The sequence below is a fragment of the Hemicordylus capensis genome, chromosome 1, assembly GCF_027244095.1.
Source record: "Hemicordylus capensis ecotype Gifberg chromosome 1, rHemCap1.1.pri, whole genome shotgun sequence".
NCBI classification, from domain to species: domain Eukaryota; kingdom Metazoa; phylum Chordata; class Lepidosauria; order Squamata; family Cordylidae; genus Hemicordylus; species Hemicordylus capensis.
This window is the reverse complement of record NC_069657.1, coordinates 29,676,895-29,695,434: the sequence shown is the minus strand read 5'-3', so window position 1 is coordinate 29,695,434 and position 18,540 is coordinate 29,676,895. Positions and strand designations below refer to the sequence as shown.

General features: G+C 44.6%; 1 protein-coding gene across 2 annotated transcripts in view; it reads left to right on the top strand.

Annotated features, from left to right (window-relative positions):
* Nucleotides 1-267: 267 nt before the first annotated feature.
* AK7 (adenylate kinase 7) overlaps nucleotides 268-18,540 on the top strand; it is a 62,377-nt gene continuing 44,104 nt past the window's right edge. The window contains exons 1-6 of one of the 2 annotated variants that reach the window (XM_053284570.1): nucleotides 268-481; nucleotides 9,174-9,356; nucleotides 11,771-11,879; nucleotides 15,180-15,274; nucleotides 15,654-15,764; nucleotides 18,093-18,176. In XM_053284570.1, coding sequence (XP_053140545.1) covers nucleotides 377-481; nucleotides 9,174-9,356; nucleotides 11,771-11,879; nucleotides 15,180-15,274; nucleotides 15,654-15,764; nucleotides 18,093-18,176 — 687 coding nt within the window. In that variant the 5' untranslated portion in view covers nucleotides 268-376. The remainder of the gene's footprint in view (nucleotides 482-9,173; nucleotides 9,357-11,770; nucleotides 11,880-15,179; nucleotides 15,275-15,653; nucleotides 15,765-18,092; nucleotides 18,177-18,540) is intronic. The other variant, XM_053284569.1, reaches the window with a different exon arrangement.

The window sequence follows — 18,540 nt, the reverse complement described above, 5'->3', positions numbered from 1 at the left end:
TACTAGTAGATAATAATAAAATGATATTTAGCAAGGCCCCACTCGTGCAGGGATGCATCTACACATCACTTTGTGGGGTCCCGCACATCTACACCCCTCTCCCTGTTATGCAGCCTTCGTTTTCCTCTCCTTCCAGCGAAATACTACCCTTAGCCCCACCCCCCGACCGCCCGCTCGACTCGTCGTAGGCCGCAGGGCGACGGGCCGTGGCCACGCCCCCTCTGCGGATGGCCACGCCCAGAGGCCGGGCGTGCGTGCCTTCGGGCTCCTCCTCTCCGTTTTTCGTCTGGAGATCCCACCTCCTTCCTTCTCTGGGACTCCGGCGCTTGGCTCGGTTGCTCAGCAACCTCCTCCGGCGTCCCTATCAACCGGAGCCATGTCGGAGGAGGAGGAGGCGGTGGCGGAGGGCGAAGAGATCGTTCGGAGCCAGAGGGTCTTTCTGAACCACTTGGTCACCTACGGGGGCAGCAACATCGGGAAGGTGAGGGTGGACAGACCGCGATGAGATGAGGCAGGGGATTGTGAGGGCCAGTGGACACCGTGCTTGCAGGCAGGCGACACACCCGGTCGGGCTCAGCTTGGAGAAGGGAGGGGAAAGATCTCGTCTGCTAGGGGAGAATCTTTTCAAAACTAATGTTTAAAAACCTCTTATTGATGTATCCGAAAGGTATATGCTGCCCTAGACACACCCTGTTTGCAACTTGAGTCAATCAAATGCAATAGAAAAGCAACCATAAAACAATGCAAAGAAAAGAGTCGTGAATAAAAGCGTCATTGAAAACAATCCCGTCAGGCCTTTAAAAAGGCCTGGGGGAGAATATAAAGGTCAGAACTAGGTAATCCGCTTCAGGGGAGAGCATGCCAAAGACTATGACTATTAATACTTATATACCGTTTTTCAATTAAAGCTCTCAAAATGGTTTACACAGAAAAATAATAAATAAGGTGCTTCCTTGTCCCAAAAGGGCTCACAATCTAGAAAGGAACCCTCCTGCAGCGATTGGAGGGATGATGTTCTGGATTTGGATTCCAAAATTCTGGATTCTGGAGTCGGGACAGTTGTTCTCCCCCAGCTAAATATAAGAGAATCACAATTTTAAAGGTGTCTATATTCTTTTATGTTTAGCAGAGGGAGAGCAACTCCATAGCATCAGTATACCACTTTCCCCAGTGGCTATTGTGGATATTACTTTTGCTGCTGCTTCTTTTTTAAGATTGTGAGCCCCAGGGGGCCAGGGTGTAGCAAGGTTGGAGTGGGCCCAGAGATGAGATTTTAGGTAGTACCCAGTGAGCTTCATATCTGAGCAGCAATTTGAAACTGAGTCTTTCTGGACTGTAATTATTTCTGTAATTCTGCTGTCAGGAAATCTAAGACCAACAAATGGAAGTACTTTTTCACACAGTGCATACTCATCTTGTGGAATTCTCTGCCACAAGATGTGGTGACAGCCAACAACCTGGATGGCTTTATGAAAGGTTTCTGATAATTTCATGGAGGAGAGGTCTATCGACGGCTACTAATCAGAGGGCTATAGGCCGCCTCCAGCATCAAAGGCAGGATGCCTCTGAGTACCAGTTGCAGGGAGTAATAGCAGGAGAGAGGGCATGCCCTGAACTCCTGCCTGTGGCTTCCAGCGGCATCTGGTGGGCCACTGTGTGAAACAGCATGCTGGACTAGATGGGCCTTGGGTCTGATCCAGCAGGGCTGTTCTTATGTCCAGTATACCAGAAGAGTATATTATGAGGAGCCATACATGTGGCATTGAAGCTGATTAGATTTCTAGTGCAATCAATCAATCAATCAATCAATAGCTCCCGTTAAATACTGTGCCAGTATCCACATGGATCTTTTTAAGCACCGTTACCTAGTCCCGGTTTATACAAACATCACAACAGTTGTGATGGCAATGGTGCAGGAACCTTCCAGAAGCTAAGTTGGCCTGGATTGGGGATCACCATGTACAGGTGGACCCAGGGGCGTAGCTAGGGGAGAGGGAGCCAGTGTTCATCCCTCTCTCTGGCGGCTCCCCCAGAGTGAGGGAGATAATAGAGAAAATAGGGAGGAGTGGAGCTAGAGGGCCCTCAGGAGCTGGGGGCCCATGTTCTTTGAACCCTTTTGCTCAATTATAGCTACACCCCTGGGTGGACCTCGTTATCCACTTGTTATCCTGTTGCCACTGATTTCCATGGGTAGTGAAACTGTGGCTAAAGAGACATTGAGTTAATGACAATGTTAGGTTCCTGGAGGCTAAAAAACAGCTAAAAACATATCTTTTTAAATGCATTAAATGGACTATCTAGTCCAGACTTTTAACTGATACTGTTTTGATTGTTTTTAATGTTGTTTTAGAATAGTGTTTAAAAAATTTTAAATTGTCATATTTTAAATTTCTTGTTTTTGTTTTTAACTAATGTTTTAATGTTGTTTTTATTTTGTTGTAAACTGCCCAGAGACGTAAGTTTTGGGCGGTATAAAAATATGTTAGTTTAATTAAATTAAATAATTAAATAATTAATCAGAGAAAGAAAGTGCTGTACCATGCTCTACAGCTGTCCAGCAATGCTCTCCAAATTGCCAAATTTTGGCGATTTCCCGTGAAAAATCATGGGGGAGGGTATGTTTTATTAATTATTATTATTATTTATTTATTCAGTTTCTATACTGCCCTTCCAAAAATGGCTCAGGGTGGTTTACACAGAAAAATAATAAATAAATAATATGGCTCCCTGTCCCCAAAGGGCTCACAAACTAAAAAGAAACATGATAGACACCAGCAACAGTCACTGGAGATACTGTGCTGGGGGTGGATAGGGCCAGTTACTCTCCCCCTGCTAAATGAAGAGAATCACCATGTTAAAAGGTGCCTCTTTGCCAAGTTAGCAGGGGGTTTTACACAAAAGAGCCACAAAATGGCACCATTGAACAATATGGTGGCTAGAAATGACTCTGAGGAACCTAGGAACCACAGATTTTAACTGTACCTTTTATGTACCTTTTATGTACCTGCATATACCAAGGTTGGGTGTACATAACCCAACCGTGGATACACAAAACCATGGGTGCCGGGGCTGCAGATGATGAGGTCATAAGAATAGCTTGCTGGATCAGGATAAATTGTCTTTATCCACTTTCTCTACATCATGCATGATTTTATAGACCTCTATCATGTGTCCCTGCAGTCATTTTTTTTCTAAACTAAAAAGCCCCAGATGTTGTAGCCTTGCCTCATAAGGAAGGTACTCCAGGCCCCTGATAATCTTAGTTGCCCTCTTCTGCACCTTTTCCAGTTCTACAATGTCCTTTTTTAGATGTGGTTACCAGAATTGTATGCAGTACTCCAGGTGCGGCTGCACCATAGTTTTGTATAAGGGCATTATAATACTAGCAGTTTTGTTTTCAATCCCCTTCCTAATGATCTCTAGCATGGAATTGGCCTTTTTCACAGCTGCTGCACACTGAGTCGACACTTTCAACGAGCTGTCCACCACGACCCCAAGATTCCTCTCCTAGTCAGTCACCGACAGCTCAGACCCCATCAGTGAATATGTGATGTTAGGGGTTTTTTTGCCCAAGTGTGCATCACTTTACACTTGCCAACACTGAAGCCCATTTGCCATTTTGTTGCCCTCACCCAGTTTGGGGAGATCCTTTTGGAGCTCCTCACAATCCAAGTTTTGGATTTAACTACCCTAAATAGTTTGGTGTCATCTGCAAATTTGGCCACCTTATTATTTATTTATTTATTTATTTATTATTGAAACTTTTATACAGCCCTTCCAAAAGGCTCAGGGCGGTTTATATTAAAACACCATTAAAAGCCCTCAACTCCTGCCTGTGGCTTCCAGCAGCATCTGGTGGGCCACTGTGCGAAACAGGGTGATGGAGAGAAGAGCTGGTCTTGTAGTAGCAAGCACGACTTGTCCCCATAGCTAAGCAGGGTCTGCCCTGGTTGCATATGAATGAGAGACTTGATGTGTGAGCACTGCAAGATATTCCCTTCAGGGGATGAAGCCGCTCTAGGAAGAGCATAAGGTTTCAAGTTCCCTCCCTGGCTTCTCCAAGATAGGGCTGAGAGAGATTCCTGCCTGCAACCTTGGAGAAGCCGCTGCCAGTTTGTGAAGACAATACTGAGCTAGATAGACCAATTGTCTGACTCAGTATATGGCAGTTTCCTATGTTCCTGTGGACTAGATGGGCCTTGGGCCTGATCCAGCAGGGCTGTTCTTATGGTCTTATGTTCTTATAGAATGATATAGCATGGATTCCTGAATAGAATCCATTCAGAGTAAGAGTTGACACCAGAATCAGGGGTGTAGATTGACCAATTATGTCACATCTCTTGTAACTGCATCACATAGGAGAGCATATGTGCAAGCAAGCTCTGATGCCCTTTGCTAAGCAGTTTTGGAAGGAAGATATGCTAAAATTCACTTTGGAGAACAAAAATGCCCCCTGATGATGTCAGTCTGGGAGATTACAACACAGAGCACATTTGAAGATTTATGCTTTGGCAATATGGGCGGCAAAGAAGCGATTCTTTTTTACCTGTATTGCGTCCGCAAGTTCACATCCAGCGGAGTTGTCCAGGGTTGTGAGAGGGCTAGTGAGTGCCCCTCCTCCCTTGAATAAGAATTTGGAACCATCTATTACCCACTGTGACGTGTTTAATGGTTTTTTTGTGGATATAATATCTTGTATTCAGGCCGACTTGGATTTAGACCCCACAATTATTGCAGTGCCTGAATCAGAGGTATCCAGCAACTCCCCTTATGTGGTTAGGCTGGATGAATTTCAGTTTGTGACTCGTGAGGGTGTAGACAAGCTGCTTGGAGCAATGCAGCCTACCACCTGTTCTCTTGACCCTTGCCAGATGTGGCTAATACTATCTGTCAGGGAGGTTGTTGTGGAATGCCTGGTAGCGATCATAAATGCTTCTTTGAGGGAGGGCAGGATGCCTCCTTTTCTTAAGGAGGCCCATTATTGGACCACTTCTGAAGAAACCTGCCCTGGATTCCTCAGAATTGAGCAACCATAGGCCTGTGTCTAACCTTCCGTGGCTAGGCAAGGTAATTAGGAGAGTGGTGGCCTCCCAACTCCAGGCAGTCCTGGATGAAACTGATTATCTAGACCTGTTTCAGACCAGCTTTTGGGTGGGCTATGGGGTGGAGACTTCCTTAACCAGCCTGATGGATGATCTCCAATTGGTAATTGACAGAGGAAGTGTGACTCTGCTGGTCCTTTTGGACCTCCCGGGGGCTTTCGATACTATCAACCATAGTATCCTTTTGGAGCATCTGAGGAGGTTGGAGGTGGGAGGCACTGCTTTGCAGTGGTTCCACTCTTACCTCTCGGGCAGATTCCAGATGGTGTCTCTTGGGGACTGTTCTTCAAAAACTGAACTTCAGTATGGTGACACTCAGGGCTCCGTATTGTCTCTGATGTTGTTTAACATCTACATGAAACTGCTGGGAGAGATCATCAGGAGATTTGGTTCAGGGTGCTATCAGTATGCTGATGACACCCAAATCTATTTCTCCATGTCAACATCATCGGGAGAAGACATAACCTCCCTAATGCTTGCCTGGAGGCAGTGATGGGCAGGATGCGAGGTAACAAAATGAGACTGAATCCAGATAAGACAGAGGTACTTATTGTGCGGTTTCAGAACTCGGGAGATGATTTTGATCTGCTTGTTCTGGATGGGGGTCACACTATCGCAGAAGGAGCAGGTACGCAGTCTGGGGGTGCTTCTGGACACAAAACTCTCCCTCGTGTCCCAGGTTGAGGCAGTGGCCAGAGGTGCCTTTTATCAGCTTTGGCTGATATGCCAGCTACTTCCATTTCTTGAGATAAATGACTGGTCACCTCCAAATTTGGCTACTACAATGCACTCTATGTGGGGCTGCCTTTGTTCATTCTGGAAACTTTGTTCTGGAAACTGCAGTTAGTCCAGAATGCGGGAGCCAGATTGGTCTCTGGGTCATCTTGGAGAGATCATATCACTCTTATCTTAAAAGATCTACACTGGCTGCCAATAGGTTTCCGGGCAAAATACAAGGCTTGGGTTATAACCTATAAAGCCCTAAACAGCTTGGGGCCCTGTGTATTTAAGAGAACGTCTTCTTTGCTGTGAACCCTGCTAACTGGGCAAAGAGGCACCTTTTACCATGGTGATTCTCTTTATTTAGCAGGGTAACTGGCCCTATCCACCCCCAGCACAGTACTTCCAGTGACTGTTGCTGGTGTCTATCTTATGTTTCGTTTTAGAAAGTGAGCCCTTTGGGGACAGGGAGCCATCTTATTTATTTATTGTTTCTCTTTGTAAACCGCCCTGAGCTATTTTTGGAAGGGCGGTATAGAAATCGAAATAATAATAATAATAATAATAATATCAGTTAATAATTAAAACAAAAATGATAAAAGCATAAAACAATGATTAACAATTAAAAACATCATAAAACAACAATTAAATACTCAGAACAATTTAAAAACAAGTTTTAAAAAGCTGAGAAAGCCTGGTTGAAGAGATGTGTTTTCAGAAGTTTTTTAAAAATTGCCAGAGATGGGGAGGATCGTATCCCAGCAGGGAGCGCATTCCACAATCTCGGGGCAGCAGCCGAGAAGGCCCGTCTCCATGTAACCACCAAATGAGTTGGTGGCAACTGGAGACGGACCTCCTCAAGTGACCTCAATGGACGGTGGGGCTCATAGCGAAGAAGACGCTCTCTTAAATACCCAGGGCCTAAGCCGTTAAGGACTTTGTAAGTTATAACTAGCACTTTGTATTTTGCCCGGAAACCTATTGGCAGCCAGTGTAGCTCCATCAACAGAGGAGTAATGTGGTCTCTCCGAGATGACCCAGAGACTAACCTGGCTGCCTCATTCTGAACCAGCTGAAGTTTCCGGACTATGTACAAAGGCAGCCCCATGAAGAGCACATTACAGAAGTCAAGTCTGGAGGTTACCAACAGATGTACCACTGTTTTGAGGTCATTGATCTCAAGAAACAGGCACAGCTGGCGTATCAGCCGAAGCTGATAGAAAGCACCCCTGGCCACCGCCTCAACCTGAGAAACCAAGAAGAGACGTTGATTCAGAAGTACTCCCAGACTGCGAACCTGTTCCTTTTGGGGAAGTGTGACCCCATCTAGAACAGGTAGATCAAAATCTTCTCTAGAGTTCTGACCCCTCACAATAAGTACCTCTGTCTTATCTGGATTCAACTTCAGTTTATTCTCCCTCATCCAGCCCATTACTGCTTCCAGGCAGGCGTTCAGGGAGGATGTGCCATCTCCTGAAGAAAAGATGGAGAAATAGATCTGGGTGTCATCAGCCTACTGATAACACCTCGCTCAAAATCCCCTGATGATCTCTCCCAGTGGTTTCATGTAGATGTTAAAAAGCATTGGAGAAAGTATGGAGCCTTGAGGGACACCATACTTAAGCTCATTTTGAAGAGCAACAATCTTCAATTGACACCATCTGGAATCTGTCCGAGGGGTAGGAGCGGAACCACTGTAAAACAGTGCCTCCCAACCCCAACCCCCAACACCCTCAGACGTTCCAGAAGGATACTATGTTTGATAGTATCGAAAGCCGCCGAGAGAGCCAAGAGATCTCTTGCTACTTACCCCAACTTCTAGATCATTTATGAATCAATTAAATAGCACCGGTCCCAGTACAGATCCCTGGGTGATTCCACGTCTTACTTCCCTCCATTATGAAAACTCTCCATTTATACTTACCCTCTGTTTCCTGTCCTCCAATCAGTTAGCAATCCACACATGTACTTATCCCCTTATCCCATGACTGCTAAGTTTTCTCAAGAGTCTTTGATGAAGAACTTTGTCAAAAGCTTTTTGCAAGTCCATGTATACTATGTCAACTGGATCACCTTTATCCACACACCTGTTGACACTCTCAAATAACTCCAAACAATTTTTGAGGCAAGATTTGTCTTTGCAGAAGCTGTGCTGGTTCACCCTCAGCAGGGCCTGTTCTTCTATGTGCTTTACAATTTTATCCTTGAGAATGCTTCCCATCAATTTGCCCGGAACAGACATTAAGCTAACAGGCCTGTAATTTCCCAGATCGCCCCTCGATCTCTTTTTGAAAATTGGTGTTACATTGACTACTTTGCAGTCCTCTTGTACAGAGCCAGATTGTAGGGCTAAGTTATATATTATAGCAAGGAGGCCGGCAATTTCACATTTGAGTTCTTTAAGTGCTCCTGAATGGATACCATCTGGTTCTGGTGATATGCCAGTTTTTAATTTTTCCAGACAGTTTAGAACATAATCTCTTGTCACTTCTGTCTGACTCAGTTCTTTAGCCTCTGTCCCTGAGAAGACTGGTTCAGGAACAGGTATACACTCAGTCTCCTTGGCTGTGAAGGCAGATGCTGTATATCATTTTAAGCTCTCTTCAGGCAACAGGGCTGAGGAAATCCATTAGTCTACTAGTCTGTGACGAGCGAAAAATGATGCTTGACAAGTGAAAAAAGTCCTTTTGAGTATTTTGTCTGGCTGATATTTTGCAGGACAAAAATATTTTGTCCTGCACCCCAGCAGGAAAATATGCATATCAATGTAATAATGAGCTGGTAACATTGCCCCTGAATGATACCATCTCAGACTACATGTCAGTATGACTGAAGGCCCCCATTCCCCCTGTATAAAAGTTCCTTGCACAGAGAAACTAGGTGTCAGGGAGACGAGTTCTAGCTTAGCCTTCTCTCTGACACACTGGTTTTCTATGTGGAGGTTTGTTTGTGACACATCCCACCACTATCTAGTGCCCTTCATTAACATCCTAAAGGCAGAGTGAAGGAGGAAGAAGGGAAAAGAGGGCAATAATTCAAAAAGGATAGGCACGAAGACTTCGTTGTCCTTTGCCTTCTGCTGGTGTAACTAAGCTGCGCTGCACTGAGGTTGATTGAAAGACTTGCTTAATCCTGTATAGCCCCATTTCATTTACTGTTCATAGTTATGTGTAGGGGAATAAAGGATGAAATGCAGTCACTGTGACATTTCAGCAGGGTGAGTTTTATAACCCTTATTCTGCATGTAAAAAGTGACCATAATACTGAAGCAGAACATTGGTCTCCATCACTGTACTCTTGTGAATCCAAGTCTCTTTCATTGTCTTATTGGTAATTCTTGCACATTTTAAGTATTTATCCAGTTGTATTGTTGGAGCCTCTCTGGAAGAAGTACCAGAGGAAGAGGAGGAAGAAGATGAAGGGCGATCAGCTGAAGTTTTACCTTCTAAACCAAGGGAAGGAATATACCAAGTGGTGGGAACTCTTTCACAGGAAGAGAGTAAAAAACCAGATTTTGCTCAAGAAGCATTTACAGTGAGTATTGATTGATTAAGTGCTGTCAAGTTGATGTCAACTCTTAGTGACCACATAGATAGATTCTCTCCAGGATGATCTGTCTTCCACTTGGCCTTTAAGGTCTCTCAGTGGTGCATTCATTGCTGTCGTAATTGAGTCCATCCACCTTGCTGCTGGTCGTCCTCTTCTTCTATTTCCTTCAACTTTTCCCAGCATTATGACTTCTTAAGGGAGCTGGATCTTCTCATAATATGTCCGAAGTATGATAGTTTGAGCCTGGTCATTTGTGCCTTGAGTGAAAATTCTGGATTGATTTGTTCTATGATCCATTTGTTTGTTTTCCTGGCTGTCTATGGTATCCTCAAAAGTCTTCAAAAGTCTTTGAGTATTAGAGTTGTCAGTGAGTATTAGAGTTGTTTAATTTGGTAAAATGCTTAGGTATAGAAGTGGCTATTTTGGGGATTCACCAAACTGCATAAAAGGAGAATAATAAAGCAACACAAGGTAATATATCAAAAAGTCCTTGTAAGCATTTGATAATTTTCAAACACAAAGGACCCAATCCAGCAAAAGTTAGATATGACAATGTCCCATTGAAAATAATGGGACTTGAGTTAATTCCAACTGAGATCCAGACTATATTACTCAATATGTGAGAACTACCCAGCTCTGCTTTTGAGACTTCTGAAGGCTCCCCTACCACAGGCAGAGATAGCTGGAGAAAATCACAGTCATAGACGCAGAGAGAGAAGGAGGAACTCCTGGCCACTTTCTTTGCTTATCTCTGCTTTTCACTTTCTTTAGTGGTAAGTTTGATGTGTTGGTAACTTGGTAGGGAAGACTTGTGATGCATGCAAATATACTGCTGTCTGGGTGGTGGAGACAGTTTTGCTCCTTTATAGAAGCATTTTCTTGCTGAGATGAACTCTTAAAATACTGGTTGTGCAAGTTTTCAAGAAGGTGGAGCTTGAATTGAGAAGAAGAAGAAAATTAGTCAGTGGAAAACCTCAATTGGCTGATGGCTTGTGATGTCATAGACTTACCTTCTTTGTTTCTCCCTCCCAGTCCATCAGCAGAACCATTTGCAATTCCTCTAAACATATTTGCAGATTAAAAACAAAAAATAAGAAGAAAATGAAGAATAAATTGATTCCAGTCCTAGGTTCAGTCCCCAGCATCTCCAGGTAGGGTTGAGAAAAATTACTGCCTGAAGCTCTAGAAAGCCACTGACATTCAGGGCAGACAGTACTGAACCAGATGGACCGATGCTCTGATTCAGTAGATAGCAGCTTCATATGTTCATACAACCTTGGAAGAATGGGATATAAATATAAAAATTAAAACAAGAAAGTTGGCAGTCCTCCTGAAATACGTATGTGTGTGTGTGTTTGTGTGTGTAGGACACAGTGATAGATGGCCGAATCAGAATTTGTTTCCCTGGTGTGTAGGTCTGTTGTGCAAATTGTGAAACTGAGTGGAGGAACTTGGGCGCACACTGCCAGTGAAGAACCCCCTGTCTCTTTATGTAACATTTGTTTTCACCCTTCAGTACTTACGTGACCTCTCCTAGCTGCATTTGTGCACAAGGTGGTGGATCACTGAGTCTCACTGGGTACCCATCAGAGCTTCCTCTGTGAAGTGGGACTAGCAGTTGTCCACCCTCAGGTTTGCAGATGATTTGAAAGCTTCTTGGACTCCTCATGTTCTGTTGAAATGATGCTTGTTACAAAGTTGCTCAAGTTTCCAAGTGTATTTGAGAGCCATGTCATACATTGAGCAGTCTATGTTGTTATCTCTCAGGACTTATGCCACTTTTATATGGAGGTGGGAGATCAGGTATGGGCGATTATTTGTTTTTTGTTTTTAATCTGAAAATATGTTTAGAGGAATGTTTCTTTATGTCAAAACTTACTACAAGTGCAAAGGTGGCATATCTGGGAGAGGCTTATAGCCTTTTACACCAATATTGTATCTTTGCTTATTAATGGGAATTTTTGACTTTCCAGCAAGCAGTCTTCCCTATATGGAGTTACAGACTGTCCCATGTGCCCTTCTAGATGCTTGAATCAACTCTAAAATGCATGGCGCTCCTGCCATACATTAGTATGACCTGTGCCTTCCTGGGCATCTCAGATCTACTATAAATCTGGAAATTAAGACGGAACACAGGATGTTGCAATAGCAATAGCACTTACATTTATATACCGCTTTATAGCCGGAGCTCTCTAAGCAGTTTACAATGATTTAGCATATTGCCCCCAACATTCTGGGTACTCATTTTACCGACCTCGGAAGGATGGAAGGCTGAGTCAACCTTCAGGAAGGTTGGATGGAAGGCTGAGTCAACCTATGGAAATGGGGCAGGAGGGTAATTCCTTCACATCAGAAAGTATGAGAAAGTCCTCCTCATGGGCGTTTGTCTTTGTTTTTAGGCACCCTCTCAAGAAGAGCTTCTAGCTCGCCTGTTAGAGTGCGACATCATTATTTATAACATCAGTGAAGATGCGAAACAAATTGAAGAAGCAATCTGGGCAGCCACTGGTCAGTACAATTTGTTCTCTGCCTAAACTAAGTATGGACTATAGAAACAGGCTGTTGTCCATGGGCTTGGGAAGTGAGTGATAGAACTAGTGTGATCTGGCAGACAGAGAGCTCAACTCCGGGCCAACATCAGGGGTCGGCCAACTCAGGCAGTAGCTAGGACAGGAGTGGGCAATCTTGGCCCTCTAGCTGTTGTTGGACTACAACTCCCATAATCCCCAGCCACAGTACATTGTGGCTGGGAATGATGGGAGTTGTAGTTCAACCACAGCTGAAAGGCCAAGATTGCCCACTCCTGAGCTAGGAGCTAATGCTCATCAAAGGGCCCACAGCCAGCTTGTCCAGTGCATGCATTAGTGCTCCAGCTGCAAGTGGTGGTGCTAAAAGAGAAGTGTCTGTTGCCACTTGCTGAGCTCTTCCCCTGCCCCCTTTCTCAGCCCTTGCAAGCTGACTGGGCAGCAGCAAGTCCTCCTTCAGGGCCATTGCTCAATAATCTTACCAGAGTCCAGTGTGGTAGGGGAGATTTCTGGGCATCAGCGGTGGTGAAAGCGCCTTCTTTGGTTCCATTTTAAAATTTCTGATGGCTTGAGCCTTGTTGTATGTATGGGACTGGGGCATTTAAGAATTCTAAAATGGTACTCCAATGCACAGTGATGCTGAAGGAGGAGCTGCCACTGCTGTTTCTGCCTGGTAAGCTTATAGGGCAGGCCTAGAGCTGGAGCATTGGACTGGGAGCTTTGGGGTGAGTGAGATGGGCTCTGTTGTGGGTGCCACTATGGAAGACTTTGCTGGGAGATCACCAAAATTGGACACAGTCACTGCTTTAACCTTAACCCTAACCCTCAGTTCAAATCCCTCAGCCATGGACAGACATGGTGAGCTTGGGGAAATTTCTCTTCCTCTCTCAATTTTTTTAGCCTACTTTCCAGTAGGCTTATGAGATCACCCAGCATTCCGTGTGTTCATGTGTGTGTCCCCCCGACAACGTCTCAGTGCCTGGACCAATATGAACCAAATCGGGTACAGTTGTAGGGACACACAGGGACACCTCAATGGTGTAGTTTGTGATGATGTCATCCACCCCGATCCAAAATGGTGGAGGCGTAAACCTTTGAAGCAAAAATAGGCTGAGAACCGCCTAACCAATTTGAACCAAATTTGCTACAGCTGTAGGGACACATAGGGATGCCCCAATAGCATAGTTTGTGATGATGTCATCCACCCCAATTCAAGATGGTGGATATGCAAATGTTTGAGGTGGAAGAAGGCTAACTTGTGGACTGCCTAACCGATTTGAATCAAATTTGGTACAGTTGTAGTGAGTGACACATAGGGAAACCTCAGTGGTGTCATTTGTAATGATGTCATCCACCCCGATCCAAGATGGTGGATGCATGAGCGTTTAAGGTGCAAGAAGTCTAACCTGTGGACTGCCTGACCCAACTGAACAAAATTTCATCCAGTTGTAGGGATAGTTAAAGGAAAGTAGGCAGATTAGTTCTTACTAGAACAACTTGTTTTGTGTTGGGTTTAAAAGAATATCCTTTAGTTCAGCTCACATCAGCAAACTGCCATTTATTTGCTAGGATTGATTGTGAGCGTGCACAACAGCCGGAGTCATAATCCTTTCATGCATTCCACAAGTGGCACACGTTCTACAAGTGGCCTTTGCAGAGATTAGTGATTTAGTGGGAATGGGGAATGGTACTAAGTTCAGACCCTCTGCTCTCCCTTCCAAACAACCAATCTGCATGCATTATGGCGGAGATTGGGGAAGGACCATAGCTTAGTGGAAGAGCATCCGTTTTGCATACAGAAGATCCCAGGTTCAATCCCTAGTGTCTCCAGATAGAGCTGGGAAGTATCCGTCTGGGACCTTGGAAAGCTGCTGCTGGACGGATATCAGTACTGAGTAAATGGACCAGTAATCTGCATCCTATGTAACATGTGGCTGATTTTCTAGCATACGTGTAGATGTATGTGTACAGCCCTGGCAGCTGAATCCCAGGAGAAACCCTGTATGTAGCATCCTTTTGCACATGTGACTTTTCTTTTGGGTCAGTGATATTTGCTGTTTTTAAAGGGGGGACCATTTTGGCAAAAAACCCCACCCCTTCAACATGAGCTCCATTTCTCACTGTATTGACCTCCGCATTGTACTGCACTTTTTTCAGTGCTGGGATGGTCCTTTAAGAGAGATGAATCCCTCTCTTAGGAGCTTTAAGTGGAAAGCATTGAGAAGGGATACTCAGCACTCTGTGCATGCCTTCCATGAAGTACAGGGGCTCAAGAGGGCTCCGTTTCCCATAAAGGTGCCCCCCCCCATGTGTTGGGTAAAGTGCAGCACTGCACAGTGAATATGGTTGCCTCGGCATGGTGCCAGGGGGACTGTGCAGAGTATTCAGCTTTGGCTGAAGCCTCTCAGAGGCCCAATAAACAATTAGTCAGGAAGCCCCACTTAGGATTGATGGGCGCTGCTGCTGGCTTCTGGGCCTTACAATGGCGTCTGTGTAAAACTCTGCATGTTGCACAGTTCCTGAGTCCCGTCCATTCACTGGCAGCCCTGCACCACCTGAAAGCCATCCTCCAAACTTCTTTGAAAATATGCTCAGATGCATGACAAAGAAATGCTGTGTGTGTGTGGAAGTGAGTAGAGATGTGCACAAATCTCGGTCCGTGCAACTGTTCAAAAACGAGCCAGTTCGTTCTGGTTCGACCCAACTACGAACCGGTTTGGCAGTTTGAGTGCGGCACGGGGTGGCGAGTGGCACCTTTAAAAGTGAGTGTGGCAGGTCCTTACCAGCATGACTGCCGCTCCACGCAACTTCCTGCTGTGGCGGTGCTCCCCGCAACAGCCCGCGCATGGCAGGAATGCAGCGCTGGCACACGCATGGCCTCTGCATGCATGGAAGCCATTTGTGTGGTCAGCAACACCAGGCTGATCATGCAAATGGCTTATGCGCATGCTCAGAGGCCACGTGCATCCTGGCACCACGTGTGAAACTGCATGGAGCAGCGGTCATGCTAGTATGGACCTGCTGTACTCACTTCTAAAGGTGCTGTTCTCCGCCGCCGAACTGGTTCACCAAACCACAAACTGGTTTATTTTCAAACCACTGTGCGAACCAAAATTCGTGCACATCTCTAGAAGTGAGAGGCTCTGAAATATGTGTAGAAGCTTTGATGCATGTATTAAGAGGCTCTATATAACATTGATCCTAGTTTAGAACCCTGTAATAACATTTGAATAGAAAGATATTCTACTTATGCTAACACCTGCACTGTGTTGTGATTGTATAGCACTGAATGCTGAGGCGAAACAGTTTGAAAAGCAGAAAGTGTTCATTCTACTATCAACAATAATGACCTGGGCACGAAGCAAGCCTCTTGATCCAGTGAGTAATGGAGAAAGTGACCAAACAAACTTTTGACATTTGTCAATTTTGGCCAGTAAACTTGTAGTTATATAATTTGCTTTTCTAAACCTTTGCTGATGGAATGTGTAATATGATCTTATGTTTCAATTGGACTATTGAAGCCTCAGCATCCCCCCCGCCCCCAATAATAATTAGTTTATAGCGCAGAAAGCCAGGATTAACTCTTACTATTTCACACAGTGACTTTTCAGTTAAATAAAGTTGTGATGAAATTTAAAATGACTTTTGGCAGCATCCACTAACCTTTACTCATTAAGAGTAGGTAATCATTTTATTTGATCAGTTTATAACAAAGACCACGTTTCTAAACATCACCCTTCCTTCTGCCCTTGCCCAGGAAGATCCAGAAATACCTTTTACTGAAGAAGACTATCGCCGAAGGAAACCTCACCCTAACTTTATAGATCACATTAATGCTGAAAAAACTATTATCAAACTTGGCAAAACAGTGAGTATTGATGGGAAATAATCTCTATATGGTTTTCAAAAGTATACATCTACACTATAAGATGTGCTAGTGACATACAAGTGCCAGCCTGATTCAGTGTTAAATGTGCAGGATGTTGTCCCCGCACAGTGGACTGCCATCTTCAGAAGGAATAGTTCTGCTGGAGAAACATGATTCCTGTCTTTCCTCTTAGCGACAGTTCTCAAACTGTTGTTGCTGGTGAGAGAGAAGGTTTTTTTTAAATGTGGTGAAATTGCCATGGAGTTCCATTGATTGATTGATTGCCATCAAGTTTGTGTTGGCTCTTAGCGACCACATAGATAGATTCTCTCCAGGATAATCTGTCTTCAGCTTGGCCTTTAAGGTCTCTCAGTGGTGCATTCATTGCTGTCATAATCAAGTCCATCCCCCTTGCTGCTGGTTGTCCTCTTCCTTCAACTTTCCCCAGCATTATGGACTTCTCAAGGGAGCTGGGTTTTCGCATAATGTGTCCGAAGTATGATAGTTTGAGCCTGGTCATTTGTGCCTCGAGTGAAAATTCTGGATTGATTTGTTCTATGATCCATTTGTTTGTTTTCCCGGCTGTCCATGGTATCCTCAAAAGTCTTCTCCAGCACCACAGCTCAAAATGTCATTTAATTCCAGTCTTGAAGTTGAAGAGATGAGCTGCAAAGGAGAAGCAAGAAAAGTCTTGTCTTTTTATTTATTTATTTGTGTTTCACATTTGTAGACTGCCCCAAACCTGCATCTCTGGGCACTTTACAACAACATAAGTAAGTCTGTAGAGACTTTTAAAACGTTGTCAGAGATGAGGAGGCTCTTATTTCAGCAGGGAGTGCATTCCAGAGTCTTGGGGCGGCAACAGTGACAGCTCGTCCCTGCGTAGCCCCCAGATGAGCTGGTGGCAACTTCAGACGAGCCTCTCCAAATGATGGGGCTCACGGCAAAGAAGATGTTCTCTGTTACTCTTTCCTCCCCATCAAATGCAAAGTGCAGGCTCTAGGGAGGCTACTTGTGTGACATGTTTCATTTAAGAAGTGAAATTGGCACAATTCCCTCCCCCTTCTGTAGTTTCACTACAGGTGCAAAGCAAAAATAGACCCAAACCATGACCCTGGTCGATTCTTTTGGTAGCATCCACAGCTGTCCATATTCTGAAGTAAGGAGTCCTTACTCCGGGGCAAGGAATCTTGTCCCAGATGTTACCATGTGTTAATTTCATCTCATTAGAGATGAAAAAGATGACTTTGCTTGAGCTTCAAGACAAAAATTCACTACAGTTTCAAGTCTAGAAACTCCAGAGTAGAGAGAAAATGTTTAGTAGAGATGATGATAGAGGGCTTTAAGCTTTTTCTTCCCCTTCAAATGCAGTGTGCGTGCTCCAGGAAGGCTGCACCTGCTACATAATTCAGTTAAGAATGGAAATTAACATGATTCCCCCTGCTTCTGCAGCTGCATGGCAAAATGAAAACAAACAAACAAAAACCCAAACCATGACTTTGACAGACTCTTTTGGTAGCATCTATAGTTGCCCTTATTCTGGGATTAGGAGACTTTGCTCTGGAGCAAGGAGTCTTGTTCCAGATGCTGCCATTTCATTAATCTGTGGAATTGTCTGCCATGGGATGCGGTGATGACCACTAGCTTGGATGGCTTTAAAAGCTTAGAGAAATTCACACAGGACAGCTCTATCAATGGTTTCTAGTCTGGTGGCTATAGGCCACCTCCAGCCTCAGAGGCAAGGTGCCTGTAAATACCAGTTGCAGGCGAGTGATGGAGAAAATACCAGTGTTGCAGGTGAGCAACAGCAGGAAAGAGGGCATGCCCTCAGCTCTTGCCTGTGGGCTCCCCAGAGGCATCTGGTGGGCCACTGTGTGCAACAGGATGCTGGACTAGATGGGCCTTGGGTTTGATCCAGCAGGGCTGTTCTTATGTTCTCTCATCTCATTTTTGCCTTAGCTGTAGTGGGATTCACTACTTTTTCAAATCCAGACACTCCAAAGCAGAGGGAAGAATTTTGGAATAGGTGATGATGGAGGGGTGACCAAGTAATCTAGAGAGGCAATGTTACAACACCACCACCACCACGCAAAGGGCTGCAGAACCTCAGCCCTCCCGCAGATGTTGGGCTACAACTCCCCTCATCCCTGAGAGTTGGCCACACTGAGGGTTCTTGCTTCCCTGTATCTCTGCCCATCTGAAAAAATGACAATAAGAGGAAGGTGTCTCAAAGGACTGCTGTAAGAATGAATTTAAATAAGGATTTTTGTATGCTTTGTATACTTAGTGCTACAGACATTTTGAACGATAACATTCTTTTCTCCACAGGCAAAAAGCAAATTTACTACATATGTAGTTGCTTCTGGTGTCCAGTATGGAGCTGAAGAAAGAATTTTACACTACTTTTTTAAGGTAAGAGTGTTTCAAGGTAATTTAAATGGCTGTGTTACTATTGCAGAACTTGTAAGAAAAACACAGTGGCTGACGTCCAGACTGAATTATACCTCAGAGGTCCCACTGAAATTAGTAGGATAAGTTAGTCATGACTAATACAACATATTAATTTCTGTGGGACTTCCATTGAGTAATTTAGTTAGGATGCCAGCCAGGGGCTGACTCCATGCTTAAAGAAGCGTGGTGCAGTAGTGTTGCGTACCAGAGTAAAGCTGCACTAGAGTGAGCCAGGGGAGATCAGCCTCAGGGACATATTTTTCGGGTGTTGCAAGCTACTGCGGAAGGAAGGGGAGATTGCTTTCCCCTCCCACATGTGCTGGGG